This window comes from Otolemur garnettii, unplaced genomic scaffold, assembly GCF_000181295.1.
Source record: "Otolemur garnettii isolate 467f Iridium unplaced genomic scaffold, OtoGar3 scaffold00010, whole genome shotgun sequence".
NCBI lineage: Eukaryota > Metazoa > Chordata > Mammalia > Primates > Galagidae > Otolemur > Otolemur garnettii.
In genome coordinates, this window is record NW_003852405.1 from 973,404 (window position 1) to 996,127 (window position 22,724).

The 22,724-nt window shown below is 50.0% G+C and overlaps 1 protein-coding gene across 1 annotated transcript; it reads left to right on the forward strand.

Annotated features, from left to right (window-relative positions):
- The first annotated feature begins 13,364 nt into the window (after positions 1-13,364).
- Positions 13,365-15,275, forward strand: KCNA10 (potassium voltage-gated channel subfamily A member 10). The gene has a single exon (XM_003784039.2). It carries the CDS (start codon positions 13,715-13,717, stop codon positions 15,248-15,250), a length of 1,536 nt encoding a protein of 511 aa, XP_003784087.1. The 5' UTR covers positions 13,365-13,714; the 3' UTR covers positions 15,251-15,275.
- The last annotated feature ends 7,449 nt before the right edge of the window (positions 15,276-22,724 follow it).

Here is a 22,724-nt window from a genome sequence, read left to right on the forward strand (position 1 = left end):
CCAGACACACAGGGGCATGACAAGTGTTGCTAAACTGAAAACAAATAAATAGATGTCATTTGGCCCAGGAGAAACCTTCCTCCTGACCTGGCCATACCTGCCGAGGTGTTTGAAGAGAGCTCACAGGTTTAGGAGACTAACCTGAGCAATATCAAACACCAGAGCAGGACCATGAGCAGAGTACACCTCAACCCCTTTCCTCCTTCTCCCTCCCCCTGCTCCAGCCCCTTCAGATGGCTTACTCCCTTGAGAACCCCAATATTGGTCCTGAGAGAACAGGTGACCTGGAGCAGAACCAGAGCTGCCTCTCCCCCAGCACACCCACAGGCTGGCTAAAGGGGCCTCCCTGGGGCAGGGAGGACAGGCACAGTGTCCTCTGGGCAGCAGGCTCAGGGCCAGGCATTCAGGGTCCCTACCTGGTAAGATCTAGCCTCTTGTCCACTCTTGTCCACTTGTAGGATAAGGCTAACTGGGTAACCTGAAGGCGAATCAGTAACAAACAGGAGGAAAGGAAAGGCCGAGGGAACGGGGTGGGGGGGGGGGCATTGTTCATTAGGAACAAACAGGGCATCCTTTATTGATGGACCATTAGCTATTGATGAGAAAGCTTCGTGCTGCCCTGGTGCCTGTCCCAGGGACCTGAGCTGTGACCAAGCCAAGGCAATCATGGTGGACCACAAAGATGTCTTGAGCCAGTACTTAGACCTTGACTCAAAGAATTGAAAGGTCAGTTGCCAGGCTTTCTGGGGTACCAACTCTTCTCTGAGATGGAGGCCCAGGCGTCCCTGTACATAGGAAAATGAGTGAGTCCTCCGTGAGGAATAGTTTCTCATCTGAAGATGACCCAAATTACCCCAGTAGAGCCTCTTAAGGAATAAACGCACAGTGTGCCCCCAAGTCCCTGAGAGCAAATGCCATGATTTCCATAGCATTAGCTGACTGCCACCAGCAGCCACAAGGCCTGGGATATAGGACTAAACAGTTTTTATGAAGGAATCAAGGGGAAAGGATGCCAGTTGAAAGCAGGGTAGTCCCAAGGAAGGGCCTTGGCCTACCCAGTGGGGAGTGGGATGCTCCAGCATGTGGGGAGGCCTTGTGTGGACCTCAAAGACAACATCACCTGATTTTTAATAGTAACATTCATTCCTAAGTCTATTCAGCACCTTACAGTTTGGAAAGCACTTTAAATCCATTATTTAATACTGGTCCCTTGCTATAAAAGTAAACAGAGAAAAATATAGAGAACATTGACTCAGAAATAGGACAGTTATGTTTACAGAGTGTCTTCAACAGCCGGGCGTTATTCTAAGTGTTTTATGTGGGTTACTTCAGTTAAACCTCACAACACTGTGAGAGTCGTACTATTAATTCATCTGCATTTTATATATAATAGATAAGGAAATGGAAGCTCAGAGAGGTTAGGTGATTTGCCCAAGGTCTCATAGTTAGTAGCTGAGCCTGGATTTGGACCCAGACAATCATCTCCAGAGCCTATGTGCTGAATCAATGTTCTATATTGCCTCAGACAGACCAAGGGGTACACTCAAGGTCACCAGCTATCGAATGGTGTAAGATTCATCTTCGAACTTTAATATTGTTTCATTCCACGTCTCTGCCTCTCTTTCTTGCTTTTACCCAAATGGGGTCCACTGAGGTTAGAGAGCTGAGGCGGTTTCCTTCCCCACCTCCACCCCGTGGCCCTGTGGGTGGTGAGAGGGTCCTCTGCCTGTGGAGGGGACCTTTCCAACATTGGCTTTCCTCTAGGTCACAGCCCTCTGAGGAAGCCTGGAAGGGGTCTTGTTGGAGTTGAAGAAAGGCCTGTTAAGGGGTTAGTCAGGTCAAGGTTCTGTCCCACAGGACCACTGGGACTGTCAAGCCTTCATATGTGTCTTACCCTGTCTTACCCTTCTTACCCTGTCTCAGAGCAGGTGGGCAGAGACCCACCATAAGAACCTCAGTGCCATGCAGGGGTCAGTCGCTGAGGAGTCCAGAAAAACCACACCTGATTCAATCACCCAGTCACAGCAGGGGCTCCCATGAGCTGAGGATAATGATAAGGAGACACACGCCCACCACCACCACCCCACATTGCCTACATGCTGTAACCAGCTTTAGAAAATATCAATAAGAGTCCGTAACTAATTCAATCTCTAGGTCTGTCAGGATCTGGTCTGTGCACATCCACCCATGATGTTGCAGGGATGTTCTTCCCTGAGTTCATTTTGCCTGGTTGGCCCTTAGAGCCCGGCCAGCCTGCACCCTGCTCCCTGAACATGACTGGATCCTCTCTCAAGCTTCTTCCAGAGAGAGAGACAGCCAGGGTGATCTTGTTTCAGAAGATCAGAAGGATAGAGTTTCTGAATCCCAGGCATCAGCTAAGCAGGCTCCTTCCTGCCAGTCCTCCCATCTGCCCTGAGACCAGCAGAACCCCTCTGCCATGGAGAGCTGACCCAGCCAGAAGGCCCAAGACTCACACAGGCCAAGGAAGATAGATACACCTGCTCCCCCACTCTCCAGCTGGTGAGTTCTTGGGCATATTTTTTTCCTTTGATCTATACTTCAATCTCTGCAACTAGATCTTGATCACCATATGGAAGGGCCCCAAGTGCCTGTCTCCTAGAGCTCCTGAAGCATTCTGGGGAAATTCAATTGCCTACATGGCAGCAAGCATTAGGCAGACTGGCTGGCTTCCCAGCATGCTCCTAGGGAGACACATTACCTACAGTCCACATCCTAGCTCCTTCAGCTATGAGCTCTCCAAGAACACCAGTTCCAGCCCCTACTTCAATTTGGGCTTTGTCTTTCCACCAGAAGAAAGCATAGCTCTCCCCATCCCCGCGCCCTGCCACAGCCCATCTACTATGCCTGTTTCTGCTCCACAAGTTCTGGAACCTTCTTAGGGTTTAAAGAGGCCCCAGAGCCCCACTACCAGTCGTCTGCTCAATGCCCCACATAAGAGCCAATAGAAGAACAGGCCTAGAAGCCCGAAGCAGAAGAGCTTTAGCTGGGAGAATAGATAATGGCCTCTGTGGTATTTTATCAGGCACACAGGCAGCCTCTCCTGCCCACCCCACCCCCAGAGACATGTGCCTACAATTCCCCCAACAGCGCCTGTGTCATAGCTCAAGCCTCTGTGTACCAATCTGTGAATTATTCAACAAATATCTTCAAAGGTTCTCCTAGGCACATGGCATACTGTACTCATACTATCTATCCCCTAGATACTGGGGCAATAGGACTCTGCCCCCTAAATCTCTCTATAGACATTGCTATTGCCCCTGCCTTACAGGTGAGGAAGCTGAGACACAAAGAGATTAAATGACATGCCCAAGGTCATCCAGCTTAATAAATCCTGGAACATAGCTAAGGGGTGGCTCTATAGGGAAGTGACCCCAAGAAAATATCTCAGGATTCAGGATGATTGCAAAAAGAAGAGGCTGGCTTTTAGCATTTTGTTGTTCAGGGACAACACCCCTGGTCCTGCCCTCCCATTCAGAGAAAGGGAGGCAAGGGAGAAGGTATGTGGGGGACTGCCAGCCAGAGTGGGGGCCAAGTGAGTTCATCCCGTCCACTTCCCTGGTAGACGCTGTGTGTATCCACAGACCCTATAGTTGGCTACTGAGAGAAGATGCAGCTGGGGTCCTACCACAGTGTAGGAGACAGAAGTACACACGAGGCACTTGCCAGGGTAGGTGTGGAGGGCTCCGCAGAAGCCTCGAGCAGGAATGACTGGATCCACCTGGCTGTGAGGAGAAGCGCCCTGGTAATCACACAGCAGGGACAAGAAGGATTAGGGAGGCCGTGGCAGCAATCCAGGCAAGGGGCAATATCCGAACAGGTGGCAGCAGGAGAGAGGGAGGAGAAGGGTGGGACAAGGACATGGGACCCCCATGGAGACAGATTCCACGGACTCTGGAAACGGGTGGTGTGTGAAGGTCAGGGAGAAGGAGGCCTCTTCCTTGGCAGAGATCCAGGCAGGTGCACAGCCTGGGGCAAGGAGAAGTCATTGCAAGCTCAGACAATCATAGGGGCGCCAAAGGGACCTCCAGTTATGCTCTCACAACCTGGCCAAGGTGAGGCAGCTATTCCCCCGAGCAGCCAGGCCTCAGCTCCTACATGCACCAGAACCAACATTTACATCCCACTCCCTGTGTCTGGTGCTGCTCTAAGTGTTTTACATTCGCTTCTTTAATCATCTCAATAGCCCTGTGATGTAGTCTCCCCATTTTATAGATGAAGAGACTGAGGCACAGAGATTAAGTGACTTGCTCAGAGCCACAGGGCTAGTTTGTCACAGGGCTGGCATTGCAAACTTAAGCCTGCTGGCTCCAGTGTTCTTGCTTGTAACCACCAGGTTAAATGAAACACCCCTGGTAGGACAAAGTGGGGGTGGGGAGAGGGGAGGAGGCAAGTTTAGCAGTTGTGGCAAATTTATCAACAATGGAGCACAGCCCGTTATTGAGAAAATCAGGGACAATTAGAGCGTGAGCCCCTAGCCTTGATTGAGGCTGCCTGGAAGCACAGGGTGTGTTTTGAGCTTAGAATCAGATAATGGAGTGTCAGGTCCCTGCATTACCACTTACTCCCATCACTGCTCTGGGCCTCAGTTTCCTCACCTATAAAAGGGAGAGAGTAATAGCAGTCTGCCCGTCCCCTGGGTCTGTTGTAAGAGTCAGATGAAAACATGAACAGGAAAACAAATTAGAAGTCGTATGTGAAGGTTTACTGTGGATTCAGGGAGTGGAGTATCTTGCACCTTAGTTCCAAAAGGCCCCTCGTTGGGTGGGCAGGTCTGGCCCAGCTACGGCAACCCCCCTCCTGTGTGTTTTCACAAGCTTTCTGACATCTGCGGTCTCACATCCATTTAGCACAGGCAGATGAGAGCTTTCCACATGTGCGGTGTGGCAGGGGTGGGTAAGCAGGGCAGATGACTTTGTGCCCGTTTTAAAGATGAAGGAACTAAAACTCAGCAAGCTAACGTGACTCCCCTGAAGCTAGACAGCTAGTGAGAAGCAGAGGCAAACTTGAACTCATGTCTGCTGGCTCCACCTACCGCATTCTCTCCAGCTAATAAGCTGGCTTCATGAAAACTGGCGGCTGAGGGCAAGGTGGGAAGAGTAGAAGGTTAAAGAGAAATGTCGCATACTTTACAATTTTATCAAAAATCATTCCGTCTTATATTCCTGCAAAAGGAAAAAACAAACCCACATTTGGGGGGTTGGGCTGGAGAGGTTTTGCAGGAAGAAAATCCCTACACACTACTACTTATCTGCCCTTCCCAAACCCCACCCCGCCACTGAGCTGGGCTGGCCAGAAGAAAGCTCTGCCGGCTGCGTGCAAAGCCCGGGAGGGTTGCAGGGGAGGGCAGAAGCGGGATGCACAGTGGGAGGTGCACTGGGACCTGTTTGAGAGGAGGGCAGGGTGAGTGTGTGGAGAGTGTTTGGCTCAGCCCCAGCTCTCTGCAAAGGTCCTCCTGCCTCCACACCTCCCCAAGGGCCTTCATGGGCACGGCCAACACCCAGAAATGTGCAGAGAATTAGCCTCAAACCTTGATGGGCTTTCCACTTCCCAAAGATCAAGGGTAAATACCCAGGGACAGACTCAAGTGGAAGCTGGATGCCTAAGGTGCAGGCACGGGTGGGCCCAGCAGGAAGGTACTCAGGAGCCCAGACCCAGACCATGACTTCTTTGCCTTCTCTTCTGGTGTCACCTATCTCCTGCCCCTTTTGCCATCACAGGTGGAGGCATCCTTCTCTCCAGGGCAGGCTGGAAGGCAGTATGGGGGCTCGATGGTGTACAAAATCTAGAGGTCCAAGAAAAAGGTCCCTGGAGTCCTGCCTCCTTGCTGGCTTCCAGAGTAAAGTATTTCCCCCAGTGGAGGCAGGCAGCTGTTCCAGTCTCCATGGTTTATAGAAGTTTAACTGTAAGCCCCTATATTCCTGCAGGAAGGAATTATACTGTGATCATTCTTTTCAGCATCACTACTGTTGCTCAGGTTTTAAATGCAAAAAGTAGCTCTTGCCCTCCTCATTCTGTCCCTCTACGAAGAAAGCTTTGTCCTTGAGCAGTCCTCACAGAGAGAGAGACAGGCTGCCCAAGCTGTGCCCATCGCCACACTGACAGGGAAGAGAGTCACATGACCAGCTTTCTGAGCCCCCTCCGGCCCTCCTTGTCTTCTTTCAATTGCTCTGAGTAACAGAACATTCTCCTGTTCCAAGAGGCAGAGAGATGAGACGGGAGCAGGGGTGTCAGGGTACACCTGGAACAGAAACATCTGTGCAGTGCAGGTGGTTCAAGGGGCTGTGGGTCTGTGCATGGGAATCCACTTACCTGGTCTAGTCAGGTGTCTTGGTCACTTTATGTGCAGTGTGTATGTGTCTGTGACTATTTGCATGAGAGGGCACATACATAGCCGTTTGGACGTGTGCTTGAGAATGTCTGTATAGCTGTGTGTGGCTCTGTGTGCATCTCTGTGTGTGTGTATGTTGTATGTCTGCGTCTCTGTGTATGTGTGTCCCAGGCACAGCCCCTGGCTGGATGAGATCAGGCCACGTGTCGTAGTGAGTTTGGAACTCTAACTATGTTGAGTTTGGAACTAGAAAACTTAGGTTTGAGTCACAACATAACTTAAGGCTGAAGGACCTTGGGTCAATCATTCACCTTTCTGGACCTTAGTTTCCTTATTAAATGGGGATAATAATCTCTGCCTACCTCGGGGGACATGGTGAGCCTCAAATCCTGTGTGAAAATGCCTGGTTAGTGTGAGTGGAGGGAACTACAGTGACCATCCCCCCCTCACAGCAGCATCCCCACAGGCAGAGGGGCTTAGAGCATGGGCCACACAAGCCACAGCCAGCCTCTGATGGCCCCCGGGACATCTGCTCCTGTGGCCTTCTCCTCACTGACCATCCCCCACCCCAGCAGGCTTGGTACAAGCAGGGACAGCATCTGAAAGGGCCTGGCTGCCACACCAGTACGGGTATGACTCACACATTTATAAGTGAGAGGACAGGGAAAGGAGAAATGACTTCCCCTGACCCTCCACAGCTGATACCGGCCACCGGCACTTGCTAAACTTTCCATCTGGCACCAACTCCCTCATCACAAACTTACAAGGCACATACTAGCAAGGACACTTTACAGACCAGGAATCTTCAGGGAAGGGAGCATAAGTAATTTGTCCTCCGTCACACAGACAATAAATGGCCAAACCAGAATTGAGGGCTGGCCCGGCCAGCTTCCCCCAGAGCCCATACTCTTGACCAGGATGGAAAGCCTGCCTCAGGCTGGCTGAGAGGAGCTCCATGCTGTGGCGATCACCCCTACCCCACCCCAGCCTGATGACTGCCTTTGCTGTCCTCACTAAATGCCAGTCTCCTGGCAGAGTGCGTTCTCAGCCTCCAGCTCTGCCCTCTGTGTCTGAAGCTGCTGTTTCCGCCCTCTGCCTTCCCTCAGAGGGGCAGGGGAAGCTGGCTGCTTGGGGTCACCCTTCTGCCATGGACCTGGAGGGCTCAGGTGGGAAGCAGAGCCAGAAAGTCTTGCTTCACCATTCCCCAGTGGGGAAACTGAGGCCTTGGAGGGGAGGGTAACATAATCCTGACCACTGGTGAGGCAGAGAGGAACAGAACTAACACTCCTTCAGCTCCTGAGGCTGGACCTGTGGTTCAGGGTGAGCCAAAGAGACGGGGTTTGGCTGAAGGGCAAAGACCAAGAAAGGGCAGTTTTGAGGGAGGCCTGCTGGCTCTAAGAGGCGAAAGAGGAGGCCATCACAGACGGAAGGAAGGGGTTCAGGGGACCACAGATTGCTTCCAGCGGACAACAGCACCCTCTTCTGTCCAGCCGCAAGCAGCACCATGGTCGTGCCTTCTTTAGTGATCCACTCATTCTCTGAACAGGAGGGGAAAAACCCAAGCTGGGCCCACCTGGCTGCCCTCTTTTCTCCCCACCTGCTGTGACATCTGAGCTCCCCATCCGTTGAACAGCCATACACCTGTCTTTGATGATGCCTCTTTCAACCATTCTCAGATTCAGGAACAGCTGCTGCCCCACCTCAATGTGTAGGAGGTGTTGGGGTTGCTAGGCAACCAAGGGTGACCTGTGGGGAAAGTCTATGGGATAGGCCCTGGACACTGCCTGCTCAGTACATCTCTGTGACCTTGAAAAGCCAGACCCACCGCCCAGGCATTAGCCACAGACATCTCTAGAAAGTCTGCTCTGGGAGAAGCACAGGGCTGAGCCACCCAAGGCCCTGCCTGTAAGGAAGAGGCCACCCACACCACAAAGCCCCATCCTCAGCCTGGGTGCCAGCATGGAGGGGTCCAGAGCACAGGGGCTGCTGGGAGGGCTGTGATCCACACCACATGAGCAGGGGAGTCTCCCCCAAAGGGATCAGCTCCCACCCGAGAATCCCTACTACGTGTCAGGCCCGGTGCTATGCATAACTTACATTATCTCACTCTTCCCCCCAGGAACCCAGAGGAAATGGAAGACTAGACCCATTAAGAGGGGAAGAATGCAGAGTTCACAGAGGTGGGGATATATCTAAGGCCACACATCTCATGGGCATAGAGTTGGGGTTCAAACCCCAGTCTCTCTGGCTCTGGGGAAAGTAGGGCAAGGAAAGGTCTCCATGGTCAGAAGATGAGAAAGGGGGATGGGCCAGGCTGCTCCCACGTGCCAGATGTTGAGACCCAAGATGACAAAGCTCTTGGAGGTAAAACATGGATCAAACAAATTTCCCAAAGACAAGTATAGGCAAACTTCTGTGGGGTGCTCGGGAGGGCAAGAGTGCCTTCACCTGGAGTCCTTAGGGAAGCTTCACCTCCATGTGAGGTTAGAAGTAAAGCCTGCAGGTGTCAGGACCTGCACACGCAGTGGTCTGGAGGGAGGAATGCACAGGCTTTTTCAGAGGGGAAAAGAGATGTTTTAACCCAATGTGCCATCTCGACACTGTGCCAGGCAAGCACAGAGATTACAAGTGGAATCAGACATTATAGAAGACTCTTGAAAGTGATGATCACTTCAGCTATGGGGGAGAGTTCAGCCTTGAATAATGGCAATTCTATGGAGGCCTCGGAGTGCTGGGCAAATGAAAAGCCCTGAGACTCAGAGGGGAAGTCATCAAGAACCTTGCATTCGCATTCGCATTCGGCCAGCAGAGAAGACTCCAGGAGCCCTCCTGCTGTTCTGGGAGCTGGCCCCCACGTGCCCCCAGCTCTGCAGCTCCATCCTCACTGGGGTGACTCACCCACCCAGAGCACCATCTCCTCCCACATGTGGGGTGGAGGAGGCTGGCCCAGGCTGTGAATCCCAAGGGCAGAACCAACTCTAATCTTGCCTCCCATAAAACAGTAATGACAGTACAGAGGCCTGTTGAAAGTAGAGTGAAACCTCTCAAGAAAAGCAGGTATTTCTCAACACAGGCAGCAGCTTCTCTCCTGTCACCAAACAGATGAAACTCCAAGCTTGAAGGTGAGGGGACAGCTTCTTGTGGCCAGGGGCTGTCTTGACATTGTGCACATTTCTGAGAGGGTAGGGTCTCCATGGCCTGACCTGCAAGGGTATAGCACTGCTGGGCGCTGGGGTGCATTCACTCTTTCTGAACTATTTGATGAGCCCTTGACATAAGGGCAGCCATGGTGCTGGGCACCACTGGTGTGTACTATGCACATAACCCTTCCTTCCACGTGACCATGCAGTTACAAAGCAGCCCCATGTCATCTTCTTTGGTCCTTACCAAAATCTTGAGGCATTCATGGCAAACCATGAATTTGTTTTTTTGTTTGTGTTTCCTTGCCTTTTCTTGTGGGGATTTATTAAGATAAAATGAGGCATGCTAGATATAAAAGTGTGCAACTCGATGAACTTTGACATGTGTATACACCTGTGAAACCATCGCTATAGTCAAGATAAGAGGCGTAATCATCAGCCCCACAAGAGTTCCCTCAAACCCCTTTGTAATTCTTCCCTCACTGTCCCCACTCCCCTTCCCAGACACCTGCTGACCTGCTGTCTGTCACTCTAGGTTTATTTGCATTGTCTGGGATTCAGTATGTGGACCCTCTGCATCTAGCTTCTTTGACTCTGCATATTTGGTTATTATAGATTAAAATATGGGGTCTGGAGGAGGCAATACAAGTAGTGGGTAATCACAAAAAGCAAAGTCAATGCTCTGAGCCCAGTATGCAGTCTGCCACAACTCATTCATTCATCATTCATTCCTTCAGGAGTGGGCTTTCCCTGTGGAGTCATAGTGGTACTTAAAACAGATATGGTCCCTGCCCTCCTGAGCTTGTCATTCTTTTTCCATTCATTCATTCATTCACCTGCATAACAAGTGTTTAATAAATAATCACTTTACATCTGTGAAATACAGTTAGAACTTGGCACTTCCCCACCACCACTCTGACCCTCAGCTGTCACTCTCCTGTCTGCCACTTCGAGCTAGACACTGGGGTGATGCAGATGGGGATCAGAGGCAAATTCTCTCATCTGAGACCTTGCAGGGCGATAGGAACAGCTCTATAAAACACTGTCCTGCATCCTGAAAACTCGCCAGAGAGCTGGAGAGCTGAGGCTGACCCCGTGGAAGTTGGTACTTCAAACTGAGTGCAAAAGTGAGCGCCTACTCAGGCAGGCTGGGACCACAGGGAAGGAGGGGGTCTCCTAGCTGGACCGGCCAGGGCAGGCTCCTTGGGCAAGAAAAGACCCAAGCAGTCCCCAGGTGGGCCTGGAGGAACAGGAGAGATGGGGAGGAGGAAAGTGTCTGAGAGGCAGGACCAGGCCGAGCAGAGGGGAGGACAGTGAGCTGAGAATCCCTTCTGCAATTCCTGTTTTCCCCCCTCAGATCAATGTAAGAGTACATAGGATTAGGTTACATTGTTTGCATTTGTTAGGAGACTGAGGAGAGGTGTCATGTACCCCTGCATTGTAACCATGAGGTGAGATCTTTCGGAGCTCTCCTCCCTCTCCCATTCTTGAATTTAACTGTGGTTTTCCTCTCCTGAGGGCCTTCACATGAAACGTTCCTTCTGCCCACAAGCATGTTATATTGTGTTTATGTGGGGAAAGGAAGGGAGGGGAGTGTGGAGGGTAACTCCTTACATTTTTGTAATAATTAATAATTTATAAAATGCTTTCACTGTTATTATTTAGTTATCAGTATAATCTTTGAGATAGGAATTACCATTATTTTTACCCATTTTACAGATCAGAAAACTGAGGGTCATAAAGCCCAGTGATTTGCTCAAAAATATACAACTACTAAGTGGTGGAGCAGAACCTCAACCCAGGTCTCTCGTCCTCAAGATTGATTCTCCTTTCTCTCTATGATGATCAATATTTACTAATGGAGCATGCAGACCTGTACATGCAGTGCATGTCTTTTGACCACAAGACGCCCTGTTTGAACATGGTACCATCTACCACCTCCTCACTGCCTGACCCTCACCAACCACCCTCCTATGTGCCATTTGAGCTGGGGGTGGAAGCCAAAAGGGAGACTGGGCAGAGGGGAGGGAAATGGCTCTGCTCCCAGAAGAAGAAGTCAATTATTTGGCCAAAGCAGCTCACCTTAATCCCCATAGACCTTCTGCTTCTGGCCTCCAGAGAAGACTCCTAATAAGAGCCACTCTAGCCGCCAAAAGGGGCCCCCAAACCCCTGCCTCTGCTCACTACTGGTATCTTCTTCTCAGAAAGTGGAGCAGGAATCACACCAAAAAGGTGATAATCAGGAGGCACCACCAGGGCCCAGACCCCAAAGGAGAAAGTTCCTCTGTGCTGTCACGAGATGAGCACAGAACTGGAGTCCCAGGCCCACGCCTGCCTGGCAGCTGAGCGATCCAGCACAAGGCCCGTAAATCATCACAGACATCACCATGGAGCAAGGGCTAACATTTCTGCAGGGCTTCTCACGTGCACAGCCAGCATTTGCTCTCGGGTTGACTGGCTCTATTCTCAAAGTTCTTACCCATTGCTCTGGCCTGCCTTCCAGTTGCCACACAGCTCACCAAGCATCCATGACAAGGTGGCACCTGACAAGCTCAATGTAGGTACATCCTTCCCCACTCCCCAGCTGAGGAAGCTGCAGCCCAGTGTAGTCAGACAGCTGGCAAAGGCCACACACTCCTAAGAGGTGGGGTTCAACCCACCCTCAGACCGCACCTAAGCTTATCACCCAACACACAGCGCCTGAACTGAGAAAAGAGGACATGGAGCGGAAGGAGTTCTGAACACTCACGATTCCGTGGTCCTGGCCTGCAGCTCCCCACAAGACCTTCTCAGGGACCCCACAGTCAGGAGAGAAAGGCCCTGGGCTGGGAACCCATGACTGGGTTCAGATCAGATCTGTGACACTAGTCCTGTGGTCTTGGGTATGCCACTTGGCCCCTGTGAACTCAGTATTCCCATCTGTAAAACATCTAACCTCACACAATTATTGTCATCTAGTAAGATAAGTGAATATGAAATAACTTTGAAAAGATGACAATGCTATGCTCTGCAGGATAGCCTGTCACCTGTAAATGAAACTGTCCCAAAGTTACAACTACTATAGATTTTGCCTCTGGTACCTTACTTTTCTCCCACCTTCCCCTCACCTCCAGTCTTCCTGGCTTCAATGTTCTTAAATTTAAATTGAAACTAGAGGGCACCTGAGAAAGGAATATCTATGTTTGTAGATATCCAAGCCCACTGCGTATGCTCGCCTAACCCCACTTCCAGCGCACACACATTTAGCTACTTCCTTCCACCTAAAAGGGTTTTTCAGAATGAAATCATTCACCATGAGCATCTTCAACTCAGGCTAAAAAAATTCCAAAGGCTAGCGGTTCCTAGAAGTTCCTGACATATGAAGAATTTGACAGAAACAAGAGCTGTAACATAGCAATCTCTCCACCAAGCATTTTATATACATTAACTCATTTGAGGTACCAAAAACAACCCTAGGAGTTACTTCCAGATGAGGGGTGGTTTACTGGACATTACTGATTGGCCACACAGCCTCTATTCTCTTGTTCTTCCTTTCCCACAGAATCCCATCGGTATTCATTGATCCATGCCCACCCCTTACCACTTGGTGCAAGAGGCAGTGAGGAAAGTGATGTGGGATGGTTGAATTCTGAGTATATTTTGAAGATACGACCAAAAGGATGTATGAGGAACTGGCTATCAGTGTGAAAGTAAAAAAGGCATTGGGCAGCGCCTGTGGCTCAAAGAAGTAGAGTGCCAGCCCCATATGCTGGAGGTGGTAGGTTCAAACCCAGCCCTGGCCAAAAAAAAAAAAAAGAAAAGAAAGAAAGAAAGGCATCACTGACAAGGCATAGAAACGTGTTGGGTAGATTCAAGGGCTTCATACCAATACAAAATCATACTGTTTGTTATTAAAAAATGTTAACATCTTCTTTCATTGAGGCCCCATCTCTGCCAGCATTGATGGAGATGATCCTTTGCTGGGGAGTGTTGTCCCCTGTTAGCCTGTCTCCTTTTTTGCAATTTCTTCTAGTTATCAGTGTGTGCAAACTCAGGAGGTATGTTCCCTAAACAACCATGACATTCCTTCCCAAGCTAAAAATAAGTCATTGTTTATTCCGTGGTACACCTTACCTCAATAACCAAGAATCACCTTGGCTCCTGTTTAATGAGCTTCTTCCTCTCCACAGCTCACAGCAGGCAGGAAGACTGAGGGTCTTCATGCTCCTTCCCTGACTGCCCTAGAATGGATGTGTGTGGTTGGAAGGAAATGGAGGTTGCCCTGGTCAATTTCGATAACTCAGATGAAATCCAGGAAGAGCCAGGCTACACCACAGACTTTGACCCAACCAGCCCGAAAGGACGGCCTGGGAGCAGCCCCTTCTCCAACTGGAGAAGCCTCATCAGTGACACCACCAACCACGAGACTTCCTTCTCCAAGCTTCCAGGAGACTGTGTTGACCCCCCGGGGCCTGAGCCCGTGGTCTGGAATGAAGGAAACCAGAGGGTGATCATCAACATTGCTGGGCTGAGATTTGAGACTCAGCTCAGAACCCTCAATCAGTTCCCAGAGACCCTCTTGGGAGACCGGGAGAAAAGGATGCAGTTCTTTGACTCCATGAGAAATGAGTATTTCTTTGACCGGAACCGGCCCAGTTTTGACGGCATCCTATATTATTACCAATCTGGTGGGAAAATCCGGCGCCCAGCCAATGTTCCTATTGATGTCTTTGCCGATGAGATCTCCTTCTATGAACTGGGTAGCGAGGCCATGGACCAGTTCCGGGAGGATGAAGGCTTCATCAAAGACCCTGAAACACTGCTCCCCACCAATGACATCCACCGTCAGTTCTGGCTCCTCTTTGAGTACCCCGAGAGCTCCAGTGCTGCCCGTGGTGTGGCCGTGGTCTCAGTGTTAGTTGTGGTCATTTCCATCACTATCTTCTGCCTGGAGACGCTACCAGAGTTCCGGGAGGATAGGGAGCTGAAGGTGGTCAGAGACCCCAGCCTCAATTCTAGCAAGACAGTCCTCTCCCAGACCATGTTCACTGACCCTTTCTTCATGGTGGAATCTACCTGCATCATGTGGTTCACCTTTGAGCTGGTGCTTCGGTTCGTGGTCTGCCCCAGCAAGACTGACTTCTTTAGGAACATCATGAATATTATCGACATCATCTCCATCATCCCCTACTTTGCAGCTCTCATCACAGAGCTGGTCCAGGAGACAGAGCCGAGCACCCAGCAGAACATGTCCCTGGCCATCCTGAGGATCATCCGCCTGGTGAGGGTCTTCCGCATCTTCAAGCTCTCCCGCCACTCCAAGGGGCTGCAGATCCTGGGGCAGACGCTGAAGGCGTCCATGCGGGAGTTGGGGCTGCTCATCTTCTTTCTCTTCATTGGGGTCATCCTCTTCTCCAGTGCAGTCTACTTTGCCGAGGTGGACGAACCTGAGTCCCATTTCTCTAGCATTCCTGATGGGTTCTGGTGGGCAGTGGTCACCATGACAACTGTAGGCTATGGTGACATGTGCCCCACCACCCCAGGGGGGAAGATTGTGGGCACTCTGTGTGCCATTGCAGGGGTCCTCACCATTGCCCTCCCTGTGCCTGTCATTGTCTCCAACTTCAACTACTTCTACCACCGGGAGACTGAGAACGAGGAAAAGCGGAACATCCCAGGAGAAATCGACAAAATCCTCAACAGTGTGGGCTCAAGAACGGGCAGCACAGACTCTCTTACTAAGACCAACGGTGGCTGTTCCACAGAGAAGTCCAGGAAGTGATCAGGCCAGGGCTTCCTGGGTCCCTGTGTCTGTCTGTCTATCTCTCTCTCTTTTCTCTTTCCCTCTCTACCTGCTTCTTTACCTACCTCCCTCTTTCTATCTCCCTTCTCTCACTCTCAACTTTTCCAAAGACCAAAACCTATCATTTGTAACCAGAAGCCATCTTTGACTACAAGCTGTTTTGGTAAGCCCATACTTCCGCTGTTCTTTCTACGCTGTTTCCTTTCAACCCACTGTAGGAAGATTTTATTCCCCTTTCCAGTGAAGGGGTAGTTTAGGTCCCCAGACCAGAAGTATTAACATCATCTGGGAGAAGAAATGCAAAATCCAGGCCTACCCAGACCTACCAAATCACAGTCTGCATTTTCATAAGATCACAAGTGATTTATTTGCATATTAAAGAGTACACATTTTGGTCTTTCTAAAAGGAAACCCATTAAAAGGCCAGAGGTTGCTATGAGCAATAACTAAGAGCCCAGAACTGTTTAATAATAGCAATAGTAATACCTTACACTTGTGCAGTGTTGCATAAATTTTCCAAAGCATTTCACGTGCATTATCTCACTGCATATCAAAATAACCGGTAAATTAGATTTGATTGGTATTCCCTTAATGGAGCAAACCAGGGGAAAGCAACATACCGAAGGTCACCCAGACAGAGTGGCATAGCCACGGTTGTCAAGTCTCCCGCGTGCTAGCCTTAGTGCTCTTTCCCCTGATGAGAAGAATGTGCGGACTGTGGGATGGGTGGCAGGAGTTTAGGAAATCTGTTTTTCAGAGGTGCCAAGGAGCAAGCCCCTGGGCAGAGACACACTTCCCAGGGTCTCCACACAGCCTGGGAGGGCAGTGCCTGCCTGGTCCTTGCTCCTCAGCCCCCTCCTTGGACAGAGGCGAAGCGGAAACATTCCCAAATGATTTCTACCTGGCCCATCTCCAGGGCTTCACACAAAGACCAGGAAACCTGAGTGTGGGAAGCATGGACCCCAAACTGCTCCAGGAAAATAGACATGTCCTTGCCTCGGGTTCAGCTCCCATCAAGTCATCAGGAATTAGCCAGTAGCCTTGGGGCTGATGTGAAGGGAAGAGCAGGGTGCCATGGCAGGTGCCCAGAGGCCTGGCTTACTCAAGGACGATGGTGGTGGTCGGCTGACACAGGATTGTCCTCCCAGGAGAGGAGCCTGCTCAGTCCGCCAAGCTCCTAAGTGAGTGAAATTAAGATTCGCAGAAACAACAGTCCACTCCATCTGTCCCTTCCCCATTCACCCCTGATGTAAAAAAGACCCTATGCTTTCCTCTGGCCCTTTATCCAATACCTGGCCACACCTCAAAGAATAGTCAGCACCAGAACAATGTCTCTGGGTGGCACGTCACCAAACAGCTCTGCTCCACACAACACACAATCCTGGCTGCCTTAGTCAGGGTTCCAGAGAAAAAGAGCCAATAGGGGTGTGTGTGTGTGTAAAGCTTTATATTTATATCTATAACGAGGAGCGAGAGAAAAGACAGCGATTTGTTATAGGGAATTGGCTCACATAATTATGAAAGCTGACAAGTCCCAAGCTCTCCAGGTGTTACCGGACCAAGAGGGTCTGGCCACCTGTCACTGTCCAGTCAATATGCAGAGACAGGGTTTAGGTCCAAACAAGCTTTATTATCAGAAGGCCAGTGATTCTGGAGAACAGCCAGAGTAGACTGTCAATTCTGTTCTGCCTCAGGTACAATTCTAATAGCTTTTATAATGGGGATACCAGGAAACAAACCTAGAAAATGTTAACTTTATCTGACAAAAAAGAAAAAAATTATAGTCCTCACTTTAACAATGCAAAACATTTAAACAATATAAAGGTAATTTTCACTGTAACAAAATATCTAAGAGAATCATCAAAGGAAACATCATATCATCAAAGTCACCTTTACCAATATCACAGCACCTGCTTCCTCAGAGTCTCCTGAGACAAATAGCCTTACAATCACGGTGAAACTGTAACTAGACAATCCTGGGAGTGGGGGAGGTGAGAAGGTGAGCTGAGCAGACTAGGTCAGCTGTACTCCTCAGCTTAGCTTCTCAGACTCCATCTTGCAGACCTCTTTTCTGGCTTCACAGGGTGATTGCAAACTGGAGACTCAGGAAAGCCCACGTTATAGGTCCAGATGGAAGGCCAATAGGCTGGAGGCCTGGGAAGAGCCAGTGTTTCATCTCAAGTCCAAAGGCAAAGTAGAACCGATGTTGAATCTGGAAGGGGAGCAGTCAGCCTGGAGGAGGGGCAGCCTTCAGCTGATTGGAGGGGACCCACTGCCTATGGAGGCAACCTGCTTGACCCAGTCTATTCATTTAAAAGTTAATCACCTCCAGAATCACCACGCAGAGACACCCAGAATAATGCTTGACCAGATAGCTGAGCAGTGTGTAGCCCAGTCAAGTTGACACAAAATTAATCATCACATAGGCACAAACCCAGCCCCAAAGGACTCTGCAAAATACAGTGCTTCAAAAACAGATGCCACCACCCAACTTGACTTCACGACGGGTGGGCTGGAGTGGGGGAAACCTCTTCTCTTCTTTCTCTCCTTTTGTCTTATGCCCTAAAACACTAGATTTAGTGATTTTTAAATTCCCTTTCCATGCTAACAATCTAAAAATCTTTTCTTACATTTTAGCCCCAAGCTCTAATTAAGCTCCGAGACATGCAGAGATTTAGCCTGGGCTCCATATGAGACATTGCTGCCCTTAGCCCTGGGTAAAAGGCTCCTGTCCCAGGCCCCTAACCTCTAGATTCCAGGCTTTGGAATGTTTTCCTCACAATTTTCTCAGTTCCCTTCCAATTTCTTCCCCTTAAGGCCCTCTCCACTTCTCCATCCACCTTGCACTCCCAAGTGAGAGGGGTCAACTAGATGCCCCAAAGAGTCCTGGAAGGCTCACACCCATGGAGTGACCCTGAGGTTTCAGGTCAGACTCCGGTTCCAGGGCAATGGCCTGGTGAACAGATGGTTCCCCCTGCCTGGTTTATAAGATCACACAAGCTCAGGTGCCAGAATAGTGATAAAACTTTGAATTGGAGAATACAAATTTCTGGGTACACAATACCCTTCCAAAAGCTACTTGCCCAAGACCTCAAGCACCCCAGGGGTGGCCTTGACAAAGAGCCCACATGCCCACATTCAGCAGCCTGCATTCAGCCCTCCAGATTCCATGTCCTCATACCAGAACCTCTCCCTTTTGAGGTTTGATGTTCTGAGGTAAATATTATTACCCCCACTTTGCCAGAGAAGGAAAGGTCTCAGAGAGGTCGGAGGGCACCCAGCCAGGAAGCAGTAGAGAAGAGATTTGCATCTCAGTCTCTGATGCCAAAGTCTGTTCCCTCACGCTGCCTGCCCAGAGCTCCCTGAACAGAACAGTCTCCACCAGAGCAAGGAAGCGGGGACTGGGGCTGGGGCTGTGCAGACAGGCTCAGCAGACAGGCTCAGCACTTTCTGGCAGCAGGAGGCTGCTGCTCCTTGGGGCCCCACTCTCTTACTCCCTCTGAGTCTGTGCACAGTGGCAGAGCCACATGCTGGCCTTGCACCCTCTTATGGCACTGGGGGATAATCAGACCCCAGGACAGGCTGGTCAAAGCCCCCAGAGGCTAAGTTGGGGTCCCAGGAGCCTGTATCCCCCCTCCCTTCCTGAGGTCCTGCCAGAAAGAGGATGGGCATAACAGGGCACAGGGGAGTCACTCTTTTTCTTTGGCTGATCTAATTCTCCCTACAGCCTTAGCAGGCCTGATCATAAGGTTCTCATGCCCAGAAGCAGATCATGACTGTCAGGCCGGTGCCAGGGCCTGGGGCTGCAGAGGCAAGCCTCCCATTCCCCATGCCACTGCTGCCAGAAGGGCAGGTGTTACAGTCCCTGTGCACCTACACTGCACCATCTGTTTCTTCTTTAGCAACTCAGGGCAGGAGAAGACCCATGGGAGCCCCTCTCACTGTCCGTCCGTCCAATCTCCTATGTGCAGTGTGGTCCGTGGAGAGGCACCCAGATGACTCACTCACACAGGGAAAGGAGAGGAGCAGGGAAGACAAGGCAGGGTTACCAAGGGGCTCAAGTGTGAAGCCCAGAAGGAAAAGCACTCCCACCACCCATCAGAGAGGGAAGGACTGGTGAGCAGCCAGGCTCAGCCGGCCCCGCCTTTCGGGCACAGAGCAAGGCCTGAGGCCTCCATCCAGTGAGTTCTATTCACTGAGCTCCTGCACATGCCAGCCCTTTATAGCCACGACTAAGGCCATGGAAAGAACAAAAGGACTCCTTTTATTTTCATAGTAAAAAAAAAAAAAAGCAAATAATGTAAGAGAGACAACGGAAGCATTTTCAGGGGGTGAGAGAATTAGCAAAGTGCTTTCAAATCCTGTGTTTTCTTTCCCACCATTACCTGCCAGCTGTCTTTGCAAAGAACTGTACACACTGGGACGCACAATCATGTCTACCCATCATTCTTTTTAAAAAGTTTTATAAGCCATAAAGCATTTCAAAACTTAAGGGTTTTTGAGTAAATACCCTCTAGACTTGTAAATCAAAGGACCTGGATGAGTTTTCAGTAATTATGTGTCTTGGGCCTCAAGGAGCCTCAGTTTCCTTAAGTGGAAAACAGGTAAAAGCACTCACCTAGCAGCAGATGTGGCAGCATCTCCCCACCCCATCCCACCCTGCAGGGAGCCCCGAGTCCGCAAGGATCCCCTCTCCCCCAGCCTGGCCAATGGGATCCTCAGGACCTCCAGGGACCCTCAAAGTGAGGAGGTGGGTCCCTTGCAACTTCCTATTTCTCTGATTCTTATACTCAGCCTCCTTGAGCTTACTTCCAAATCCAAAAACTGGGCAGAATTACCAAGCTTAAGGAGACTGAGTGCAGGGAAGGCTGTCGGAAGGACGCAGAGAGGAGTGTTACCGAAAGTCATTTATGGCTGCGCAAAGCCACTGCACAAAAGAAAGGAATTACAATTCTTTAAAAGCTTTCCTCTCAGACCAATTACCACGATCCAAATAGGTGTAGCACTTGCCTTTGCAACCCTAAGCTGAATGCACTCATTTCAAAGATTTTCAAAGACAACTTTAACTAGAATCATGTAATGAGGGCCCAGGCCGCAGTAGGGGTGGGCACAACATCACGTGTAACAAACTACCACGTTCTAGCTGTGTCACACACGTTTCTCATTTCATCTTAACAACCACAAGGTAGTATTGTTTCCATTGAGCAGATAACAAAACCAAAACTTTAAAAAGTTAAGTCCCATTTTTCTGTGGCATGCTGTGGGGAAGTCAGCCTAGGCATCTCAAATGATGGGAACCCAGAATCGAGGTGATCGTACAAAGACAGTAGCCTAATTCTCCTGTTCGCCCCTCACCCCACCTTCTTGGTCAAGAACTTCTTACATTGTTACTCTCAATTCACTTGCACTCCCAGCCAAACCAAAGGTCCTGGCACCATATCAGAGCCCAGCATCAATCCCTGAGGTTCCAGGATGTCAGAGGGGCTGGAGTTTCAGCTACCCCTTCCTGCACCAACCTCTCCTGTTCCACACCCATGCAGAGGCCACTCAACAGAGCTCAGGCACTTATTGCAGAAGGAAGGCTCTGCAGGACCTCTGGGACAACCTCCTGGGCACAGACCTACCGATGCATTGTGACCTGGAGCCTTGGCTGTCCAAGATGCTGCTCACATATAGGCTACCCTCCCCCTCATAGGCTGGTCTGCAGCTGGCCTGCGGAGGGGCCTGCCCAGCCCTCTCTTTGCTCTGCAGCTGTCCCTCCCCTACACTTGCTCAGGTGTGCACTGTGGATGCACAAGCTGGTGCAGTAGCATATCAGGGAGGATACCTTAGACCAATTCAGACTGGCTCACAGGACCAAGAGGTGCAGGGGAGCAAGCTATAGGTCCACCGAGTCTGGGAACTCAAACTCCACCTGTACAGCTCACATCATCACCTCTAGTCATTGTCATCTCTGCTTCCCTCTGTTGGTCGGCCTTCAAGCCCCTGAAGGCAGGCCATCCTCCATGGGGCAGGCAGCACCCACTCACACCAGCCACCATCCCACACACACAGGTTGAATATCCCTTATCCAAAATACTTAGCACCTAAAACGTTTCAGATTCCAGATTTGGGAGGAGGATTTTGAAATATTTGCACAACCCTATGAGTATCATGCAAGCCTTTTTGACATTTCAGCAACATCTTTAACTACAGAGCAAAGGCTGAGCAAAATAACACAGTGAGTGATGCACGTGGGTCTTGGCCCCAGGGGGGGCATCCAGGGGGGACCTGCTGTTGGTGTGTCTGGCCTGCACGTGTTATTTTATTACCATTTTATTACCCTGTGTGTGTGTTTGTGTGGGGATATGAGCAGGAACAGGAGAGAAGTATCACAGCCAAAAGGGCTGGAGGGTCTTTTCCCCTTGGAAATGCTGAATAAACTTTGTGTCATGTGCCTGCCTTGTGACTACAACCTGTCACATGAGGTCAGGTGTGGAATTTTATACTTGTGGTACCATATATGGAATCAAAAAGTTTCAGATTTTTTGGAGCATTTCAGATTTTGGGTTTTGGATTTTCAAATTTGGAATGTTCAACCTGTATCGTGTGTGTGTATAAGTAAACACACATGAACATAATCACTTTTCTATTATTATTATTATCAATAATTTCTTAGAAAAATGTTAACTCCAAAAGGCAGGAATTTTTGTCTGTTAATTGATATATTCCCAGAGCCTATCACAGGACATAGTAGGTGCTCAATAAACATTTGTTGAATGAATGAATTGTCCCTTCAAATTCTCCCTCCCAATACCCTAAGCAAGGAGACTAGAGTAAGACACTAATATGCCTTGTAAGATCTCATCTTACCCACCCAATTCTCCCCAAATCCTAGACCTACAAGGCATTAGGGAGAAGTGTGACCACAAGCGATCCTGAAAGCACTGTGGGGGTGGGCTCTGGAGCCTGGGGTGCAGATGGGGGACACAGGGGGCCCTGTCAAGGAGACCCAGCACACTGCGGGCCAGCAGGTGTCACCAGGCTCCCAGCAGGGCTGCACATGGGTGCCCCCTAGCTTGAAGCTGACCCACAGAAACATCTGTTTTGCCCATATGTGCTGTCTAAAATTTTGAGCCAACATTAAAAAGTTGGGAGATTTCATATTTTAAAAATCTTGTTTTAAGAAAGGATAGATAGGCTCAGCACCTATAGCTCAGTGGTTAGGGTGCCGGCCACATACATTGGAGCTGGCGGGTACAAATCCAGCCCAGGCCTGCCAAACAACAATGACAACTGCAACCAAAAGATGGCTGGGTGTTGTGATGGGCGCCTGTGGTCACAGCTACTTGGAAGGCTGAGGCAAGAGAATCGCTTGAGCCCAAGAGTTTGAGGTTGCTGTGAGCTATGACACCAGAGCACTCTTCTGAGGGTAGCATAGTGAGACTCTGTCTCAAAAACAAAAAAAAAAAAA